The 10,000-nt window shown below is 33.7% G+C and overlaps 1 protein-coding gene and 1 long non-coding RNA gene across 2 annotated transcripts in view; one reads left to right on the top strand and one right to left on the bottom strand.

Moving 5' to 3' along the window:
- The window catches only part of LOC134292973 (uncharacterized), a 22,269-nt gene that overhangs the window by 1,407 nt on the left and 10,862 nt on the right, over positions 1 to 10,000 (top strand). The window lies entirely within an intron of this gene.
- Positions 1 to 10,000, bottom strand: part of ass1 (argininosuccinate synthase 1) — a 48,104-nt gene that overhangs the window by 35,077 nt on the left and 3,027 nt on the right. The window contains exons 2-5 of the mRNA XM_062958915.1: positions 9,701 to 9,816; positions 8,395 to 8,463; positions 6,725 to 6,913; positions 2,793 to 2,849 (exon numbers count right to left, since the gene is read on the bottom strand). Coding sequence (XP_062814985.1) covers positions 2,793 to 2,849; positions 6,725 to 6,913; positions 8,395 to 8,463; positions 9,701 to 9,811 — 426 coding nt within the window. The 5' untranslated portion in view covers positions 9,812 to 9,816. The remainder of the gene's footprint in view (positions 1 to 2,792; positions 2,850 to 6,724; positions 6,914 to 8,394; positions 8,464 to 9,700; positions 9,817 to 10,000) is intronic.

The following is a 10,000-nucleotide window of genomic DNA, read 5'->3' as shown; positions in this document are numbered from 1 at the left end:
TAGAGTCATTATTTAGTAGAGTGCTAGGACCTAGGACTGGGACCTAGAACCCTTCTTTTGCAAAACACTGGGACCTAGAGCCATTCTGTTGCAAATGGATATGATTTAGAGCCAGTATTTTGCAGAATGCTGGGACGCAAAACCTTTCTTTTGCAAAACACTGGGACCTAGAACCCTTCTTTTGCAAATGGATATGATTTAGAGCCAGTATTTTGCAGAATGCTGGGACGCAGAACCCTTCTTTTGCAAAACGCTAGGAACTAGAGCCCATCTTTTGCAAAAGACCAGAACCTAGAACCCTTCTTTTGCAAAATGCTAGGAACTAGAGCCATTCTTTTGCAAAACACCAGAACCTAGAGCTATATTTTTGCAAAGCGCTTGGAACTAGATCCCATCTTTTGCAAAACACTTGGACGTAGAACCCTTCTTTTGCAAAATGCTGGGACCTAGGGACATTCTGCTGCAAATTGATATGATCTAGAGCCAATATTTTGCAAAACACTTGGATGTAGAACCCTTCTTTTGCAAAACGCTGGGACCTAAGGACATTCTGTTGCAAAGTGATCTGATCAAGAGCCCATCTTTTGCAAAGCACAAGGGACTAGAGCCCATCTCTTGCAAAAGACCGGGACCTAGAACCCTTCTTTTGCAAAACGCCGGGACCCAAAGCCATTCTTTTGCAAAATGCTGGGACCTAGAGCCATTCTGTTGCAAAGTGATTTGATCTAGAGCCCATCTTTTGCAAAGCACTAGGAACTAGAGCTCATCTCTTGCAAAACACTGGGACCTAGAACCCTTATTTTGCAAACGCCAAGACCTAGAGCCATTCTGTTGCAAAGTGATCTGATCTAGAGCCCATCTTTTGCAAAACACTTGGAAGTAGAACCCTTCTTTTGCAAAACGCCAAGACCTAGAGCCATTCTGTTGCAAAGTGATCTGATCTAGAGCCCATCTTTTGCAAAACACTTGGACGTAGAACCCTTCTTTTGCAAAACGCCAAGACCTAGAGCAATTCTTTGACAAAGTGATGTGATCTAGAGTTCTTCTTTTGAAAAACCCTAGGACTAGAGCCATTCTTTTGCAAAGTGATCTGATCTAGAGCCCATCTTTTGCAAAACACTTGGATGTAGAACCCTTCTTTTGCAAAAGGCCGGGACCCAAAGCCATTCTTTTGCAAAAAGCTATGAACCAGAGCCCATCTTTTGCAAAACACTTGGATGCAGAAACCTTCTTTTGCAAAACGCCGGGACCCAAAGCCATTCTTTTGCAAAATGCTGGGACCTAGAGCCATTCTGTTGCAAAGTGATTTGATCTAGAGCCCATCTTTTGCAAAGCACTAGGAACTAGAGCTCATCTCTTGCAAAACACTGGGACCTAGAACCCTTATTTTGCAAACGCCAAGACCTAGAGCCATTCTGTTGCAAAGTGATCTGATCTAGAGCCCATCTTTTGCAAAACACTTGGATGTAGAACCCTTCTTTTGCAAAACGCCGGGACCCAAAGCCATTCTTTTGCAAAATGCTGGGACCTAGAGCCATTCTGTTGCAAAGTGATTTGATCTAGAGCCCATCTTTTGCAAAGCACTAGGAACTAGAGCTCATCTCTTGCAAAACACTGGGACCTAGAACCCTTATTTTGCAAACGCCAAGACCTAGAGCCATTCTGTTGCAAAGTGATCTGATCTAGAGCCCATCTTTTGCAAAACACTTGGACGTAGAACCCTTCTTTTGCAAAACGCTGGGACCTAGAGCAATTCTTTGACAAAGTGATGTGATCTAGAGTTCTTCTTTTGAAAAACCCTAGGACTAGAGCCATTCTGTTGCAAAGTGATCTGATCTAGAGCCCATCTTTTGCAAAACACTTGGATGTAGAACCCTTCTTTTGCAAAACGCCGGGACCCAAAGCCATTCTTTTGCAAAAAGCTATGAACCAGAGCCCATCTTTTGCAAAACACTTGGATGCAGAAACCTTCTTTTGCAAAACGCCGGGACCCAAAGCCATTCTTTTGCAAAAAGCTATGAACCAGAGCCCATCTTTTGCAAAACACTTGGATGCAGAAACCTTCTTTTGCAAAACGCCGGGACCCAAAGCCATTCTTTTGCAAAAAGCTATGAACCAGAGCCCATCTTTTGCAAAACACTGGGACCTAGAACCCTTCTTTTGCAAAAGGCCGGGACCCAAAGCCATTCTTTTGCAAAACGCTGGGACCTAGAACCCTTCTTTTGCAAAAGGCCGGGACCCAAAGCCATTCTTTTGCAAAAAGCTATGAACCAGAGCCCATCTTTTGCAAAACACTGGGACCTAGAACCCTTCTTTTGCAAAAGGCCGGGACCCAAAGCCATTCTTTTGCAAAACGCTGGGACCTAGAACCCTTCTTTTGCAAAAGGCCGGGACCCAAAGCCATTCTTTTGCAAAAAGCTATGAACCAGAGCCCATCTTTTGCAAAACACTGGGACCTAGAACCCTTCTTTTGCAAAAGGCCGGGACCCAAAGCCATTCTTTTGCAAAACGCTGGGACCTAGAACCCTTCTTTTGCAAAAGGCCGGGACCCAAAGCCATTCTTTTGCAAAAAGCTATGAACCAGGGCCCATTTTTTGCAAAACGCTGGGACTGAGAGCCGTCCTTGTGCAAAGCGCTTGGGATGGCGTCAAAAGAGGGAACAAAAGGAAACCCAAAACCGGGCCCGGCTGCCTCTGCGGGAAGGGTGGCCAGGCCTCGGGCAGAACGGGTGTCCCCTTACACAGAGGACGAATGAGGGAGCCCGTTCCCCCGGGAGACGTAGTTCTCCTCACCTGGATCTCAGGGCACAAGGCGTAGTAGGCCAGTTCAAACCGGATCTGGTCGTTGCCCTGAAAAAAGGGGAAAAAAGAGGGTTCAAATACATAATAATAATAATAATAATAATAATAATAATAATAATAATAATAATAATAATGGGCAAATTAATATTTTGTAAGCCACTCTGAGCTGCTTTATAGCTGAGGAGCAACATAAAAAAATCTAACTATAATAATAATAATAATAATATAAAAATAAAAAATCAATGATCATATTGATATTATAATATTTCTAAATAATACTGAAAATAATAATAATAATATAAAAATAAAAACTCAATGATTATATTGATGATTATATTTTTAAATAATACTGAAAATAATATTAATAATAATATAAAAATAAAAAATCAATGATCATATTGATGATGATAATATTTCTAAATAATACTGAAATTAATAATAATAATAATAATAATATAAAAATGATGATTATAATATTTCTAAATAATACTGATAATAATAATATAAAAATAAAAACTCAATGATAATATTAATGATGATAATATTTCTAAATAATACTGAAAATAATAATAATAATAATAATAATATAAAAAACTCAATGATTATATTGATGATGATAATATTTCTAAATAATACTGAAAATAATAATAATATAAAAATAAAAACTCAATGATTATATTGATGATGATATTTCTAAATAATACTGAAATTAATAATAATATAAAAATAAAAACTCAATTATTACATTGATGATATTTCTAAATAATAATAATAATAATAATAATATAAAATTAAAAACTCAATAATATTGATGATTATAATATTTCTAAATAATACTGAAAATAATAATAATAATAATAATAATATAAAAATAAAAACTCAATGATTACATTGATGATAATATTTCTAAATAATAATAATAATAATAATAATAATAATATAAAAATAAAAACTCAATAATATTGATGATTATAATATTTCTAAATAATACTGAAAATAATAATAATAATAATATAAAAATAAAAACTCAATGATTATATTGGTGATGATAATATTTCTAATAATGAAAATAATAATAGTCAAACATTTGTAATCTCTGAGTCATCAAAAGTGGCGGGTAATAAATAAAATGTATTAATAATAATAAAAATAATAAATATAAATGTATTAATAATAAATATTAAATAAACAAAATCAAACTAATTGATTGGTTAATTACATAAATAATCTTATTTCAACCATTATTATTATTATGTACGCTGGAACTCAATCGACAGACCCAGTCTATTGAACTGAACACGCCTATCTGTATTTTTTAATGTGTTTTATGAATACTGATGTAAGTTAATAATAATTTTTAATTGATTTATATTGGACTGTATAATTTTTATATATGTGTGTTTTTGTAGGCCACCCTGAGTCCCCTGTTGGGTGAGAAGGGCGGGATATAAATATTGTAATAAATAATAAATATAAATAAAATTATTATTATTATTATTATTATTATTATTATTATTATTATTATTATTATTATTATTACAGTAGAGTCTCACTTATCCAAGCCTCACTTATCCAAGCCTCTGGATAATCCAAGCTATTTTTGTAGTCAATGTTTTCAATATATCGTGATATTTTGGTGCTAAATTCGTAAATACAGTAATTACAACATAACATCACTGCGTATTGAACTACTTTTTCTGTCAAATTTGTTGTTAAACATGATGTTTTGGTGCTTAATTTGTAAAAGCATAACCTAATTTGATGCTTAACAGGCTTTTCCTTAATCCCTCCTTATTATCCAAGATATTTGCTTATCCAAGCTTCTGCTGACCCATTTAGCTTGAATAAGTGAGACTCTACTGTACTATTATTATTATTATTTACAGTATTTATATACTATTATTATTATTTATAATCTTTATATACTATTATTATTATTTGCAGTATTTATATACTATTATTATTATTTACAGTATTTATATACTATTATTATTATTTACAGTATTTATATACAATTATTATTATTATTTATAGTATTTATATACTAATATTATTATTATTTGAAGTATTTATATACTATTATTATTTACAGTATTTATATACTATTATTATTTACAGTATTTATATACTATTATTCCCAATGTGGTCTCTCTCTGCCCCCTAGTGGCCAAACTCAGCCTCAAACTTTAGCGAAGGCAAAAATGCATTGGGAAACTATGGGGCCTTGGCGCCCCCTTGTGGGCAAAAGCCATCAATGCAGTGCAATTTCAGCTGGACCTGGAACTCACTTGGCACACAGACCCAACATGGCAACATTTCATAATAATAATAATAATAATAATGATGGTAGTATTTCCCGTCTCAGTGGCCCGTGTAACCCTGGGATCTATGCACCACGTGTGTCCCCCCCTTTTGTGGCGTGTCCCCCCTTCTGCCTTTGTGCTTCAATATTAAATAATAATAATAATAATAATAATAATAATGGTAGTATTTCCCGTCTCAGTGGCCCGTGTAACCCTGGGATCTGTGCACCACGTGTGTCCCCCCCTTTTGTGGCGTGTCCCCCCTTCTGCCTTTGTGCCTCAATATTAATATTTTAATAATGTAATAATAATAATAATGGTAGTATTTCCCGTCTCAGTGGCCCGTGTAACCCTGGGATCTGTGCACCACGTGTGTCCCCCCCTTTTGTGGCGTGTCCCCCCTTCTGCCTTTGTGCCTCAATATTAATATTTTAATAATGTAATAATAATAATAATGGTAGTATTTCCCGTCTCAGTGGCCCGTGTAACCCTGGGATCTGTGCACCACGTGTGTCCCCCCCTTTTGTGGCGTGTCCCCCCTTCTGCCTTTGTGCTTCAATATTAAATAATAATAATAATAATAATGATGGTAGTATTTCCCGTCTCAGTGGCCCGTGTAACCCTGGGATCTGTGCACCACGTGTGTCCCCCCCTTTTGTGGCGTGTCCCCCCTTCTGCCTTTGTGCTTCAATATTAAATAATAATAATAATAATAATGATGGTAGTATTTCCCGTCTCAGTGGCCCGTGTAACCCTGGGATCTGTGCACCACGTGTGTCCCCCCCTTTTGTGGCGTGTCCCCCCTTCTGCCTTTGTGCTTCAATATTAAATAATAATAATAATAATAATAATGGTAGTATTTCCCGTCTCAGTGGCCCGTGTAACCCTGGGATCTGTGCACCACGTGTGTCCCCCCCTTTTGTGGCGTGTCCCCCCTTCTGCCTTTGTGCCTCAATATTAATATTTTAATAATGTAATAATAATAATAATGGTAGTATTTCCCGTCTCAGTGGCCCGTGTAACCCTGGGATCTGTGCACCACGTGTGTCCCCCCCTTTTGTGGCGTGTCCCCCCTTCTGCCTTTGTGCCTCAATATTAATATTTTAATAATGTAATAATAATAATAATGGTAGTATTTCCCGTCTCAGTGGCCCGTGTAACCCTGGGATCTGTGCACCACGTGTGTCCCCCCCTTTTGTGGCGTGTCCCCCCTTCTGCCTTTGTGCTTCAATATTAAATAATAATAATAATAATAATAATGGTAGTATTTCCCGTCTCAGTGGCCCGTGTAACCCTGGGATCTGTGCACCACGTGTGTCCCCCCCTTTTGTGGCGTGTCCCCCCTTCTGCCTTTGTGCTTCAATATTAAATAATAATAATAATAATAATAATGGTAGTATTTCCCGTCTCAGTGGCCCGTGTAACCCTGGGATCTGTGCACCACGTGTGTCCCCCCCTTTTGTGGCGTGTCCCCCCTTCTGCCTTTGTACTTCAATATTAAATAATAATAATAATAATAATAATAATAATGGTAGTATTTCCCGTCTCAGTGGCTCGTGTAACCCTGGGACCTGTGTGCCCCGTGTCCCCCCGTGTGCCCCCCCACTTGCCGTGTCCTACCTTTCCGGTGGCCCCATGGGAGACGTAGTGCGCCCGCTCCTTCTGGGCGATGTCCACCTGCCGGCGGGCGATGCAGGGCCGGGCCAGGGCGGTCCCCAGCAGGTAGCGCTCCTCGTAGGCCGCGTTGGCCTGGACCCACGGCCAGATGAACTCCTCCACAAACTCCCCACGGAGGTCTTCCACGTAGACCTAGCCAGCGAGAGGGGGGGGGGGGGCAAGAAGACACAGATTGCTATTATTATCATCGTTATCTGGTTGTAAGTTGCTTCTACCACGTCACCCGCTTCATAGGATGCAATGACCAGCCATTGCTAGAAGGGACAGAGAGGTTCATCTACGCTGACGATTGTGTCATCACCGCTCAATCAGGGAGCTTTCTGAGTGCCTTTGAAGGAGGGTAAAAATATAATAATAATAATAATAATAATAATAATAATAATAATAATAATAAAAATCTCTGAACAATACTAATATTAAAATCTCATAATAATCGCCATCACCATCTGTAAATAATAATAAATCTCTGAACAATACTAGTATTAAAATCTCATAATAATCGCCATCACCATCTGTAAATAAATCTCTGAACAATACTAATATTAAAATCCCATAATAATTGCCATCACCATCTGTAAATAATAATAATAATAATAATAATAATAAATCTCTGAACAATACTAATATTAAAATCCCATAATAATCGCCATCACCATCTGTAAATAATAATAATAATAATAATAATAATAATAATAATAATAATAATAAATCTCTGAACAATACTAATATTAAAATCCCATAATAATCGCCATCACCATCTGTAAATAAAAATAATAATAATAATAATAAATCTCTGAACAATACTAATATTAAAATCCCATAATAATCGCCATCACCATCTGTAAATGATAATAAATCTCATAATAATCGCCATCACCATCTGTAAATAGTAATAAATCTCTGAACAATACTAATATTAAAATCTCATAATAATCACCATCACCATCTGTAAATAATAATAATAAATCTCTGAACAATAATAATACAGTATTAAAATCTCATAATAATCGCCATAATCATCTGTAAATGATAATAATAATAAATTTCTGAACAATACTAATTTTAAAATCTGTAAATAGTAATCTAAACAATACTATTAAAATCTCATAGTAATCGCCATCACCATCTGTAAATAATAATAAATCTCTGAACAATACTAATATTAAAATCTCATAATAATCGCCATTATCATGTAAATAAAAATAGTAATACATCTCTGAATAATATTAAAATCTCATAATAATCTCCATCTATAAATAATAATAATAATAAATCTCTGAACAATAATAATATTAAAATCTCATAATAATCGCCATCACCATCTGCAAATAATAATGATAAATCTCTGAACAATAATACTATTAAAATCTCATAATAATCGCCATCACCATCTGTAAATAATAATAAATCTCTAAACAATACTATTAAAATCTCATAATAATCGCCATCACCATCTGTAAATAATAATAAATCTCAGAACAATACTAATATTAAAATCTCATAACAATCGCCATCACCACCTGTAATTAAATAAATAAATGCACTTCAAACTCATCATGTTGTGTATCAAATAATAATAATAATAATAATAATAATAATAATAATAATTATACCTTTTTGGCTCCCAGGGCAAGCGCCTTCTCTCTCGCCTTTTCAAAGTCTTCGTTTTGTCCGATATTGGCCTGGAAGATTAACACAAAATTTGATCAATTAATCAATCAATAATCAATAGTAATGGCCTCTACTTCCATCGACTAGGGAATATTCAAGAAATAGTTTAAAAGACAATGAATTCTGTTTCCAAGATCAGCATTTTGGGAAGAGCCTTTAAGGAAGAAATTTAGATATTTTATTCATCATTATTATTATTATTATTATTATTATTATTATTATTATTATTATTATTATTTAGAGAATATTTACCCCGCGCCTCAGTTACAAAGGTGATTAGAGCAAGTATAAAATGTTAATTTATCCTTTTTATTATTACATTTATTATTATTTTTACCCTGCTCTTAAGCTATAAACGCACTCAGAGCAGCTTACAATTATATTGTTATTATTATTGTTGTTCTTGTTGTTATAAATTATATTAATATAAATATATTATAATTAATGATTACAATTATTAAAATTATAAATATATTATTACAATTTATTATAATTCCCCCTTAATTATTATTATCATCATCATTATTTACTATTATTATTTTAATATTATAATTATTGTTATAAATGATTTTACTATATATTATAATTTTTAATTATTATACATTATAAAAATATTATTATAAATTATTACAATGCCCTTTATTATTATCATCATTATTTATTATTATAAATTTTATATATATATATATATATATATATATATATATATATTATAATTTTAATGATTATAATTATTACAAATTATAAATATATTATATTGCCCCATTTATCATTATCATAATCATAATTATTTGGAGACATTTACTATTATTATTATTGTTGTTGTTGTTATTGTATTATGACACAGCAAACAAGATAGATATGCTGGATTTCGTATCACAAAATCATTATTATTATTATTATTATTATATTGCCCCATTTATCATAATCATAATCATAATTATTTGGAGACATTTACTATTATTATTATTATTGTTGTTGTTGTTGTATTATGACACAGCAAACAAGATAGATATGCTGGATTTCGTATCACAAAATCATTATTATTATTATTATTATTATTATATTGCCCCATTTATCATTATCATAATCATAATTATTTGGAGACATTTACTATTATTATTATTGTTGTTGTTGTTGTTGTTATTGTATTATGACACAGCAAACAAGATAGATATGCTGGATTTCGTATCACAAAATCATTATTATTATTATTATTATTATTATTATTACTATTATTATTATTACCAGGTAAGCAATGACATCATAGCCTTGTTCTTGGAGCCAAACTAAGATACAAGAGGTGTCCAAACCGCCGCTGTAAGCGAGAACCACAAGGCCTTTGGAGCCAGACATCATCGGATCTATTAAAAAGCAAAATAATAATAATAACAATAATAATAACAACAATAGCAATTTGTTTATTATCAGCCTCTCTTCATTAAATCTATTAAATACTGTAAGCGAGAACAACAAGGCCTTTGGAGCCAGACATCATCAGATCTATTAAAGAGAAAATAATAATAATAATAATAATAACAACAACAA

Source organism: Anolis carolinensis, unplaced genomic scaffold (genome assembly GCF_035594765.1).
Source record: "Anolis carolinensis isolate JA03-04 unplaced genomic scaffold, rAnoCar3.1.pri scaffold_7, whole genome shotgun sequence".
NCBI lineage: Eukaryota > Metazoa > Chordata > Lepidosauria > Squamata > Dactyloidae > Anolis > Anolis carolinensis.
This window is presented reverse-complemented; position numbering and strand designations above follow the sequence as displayed.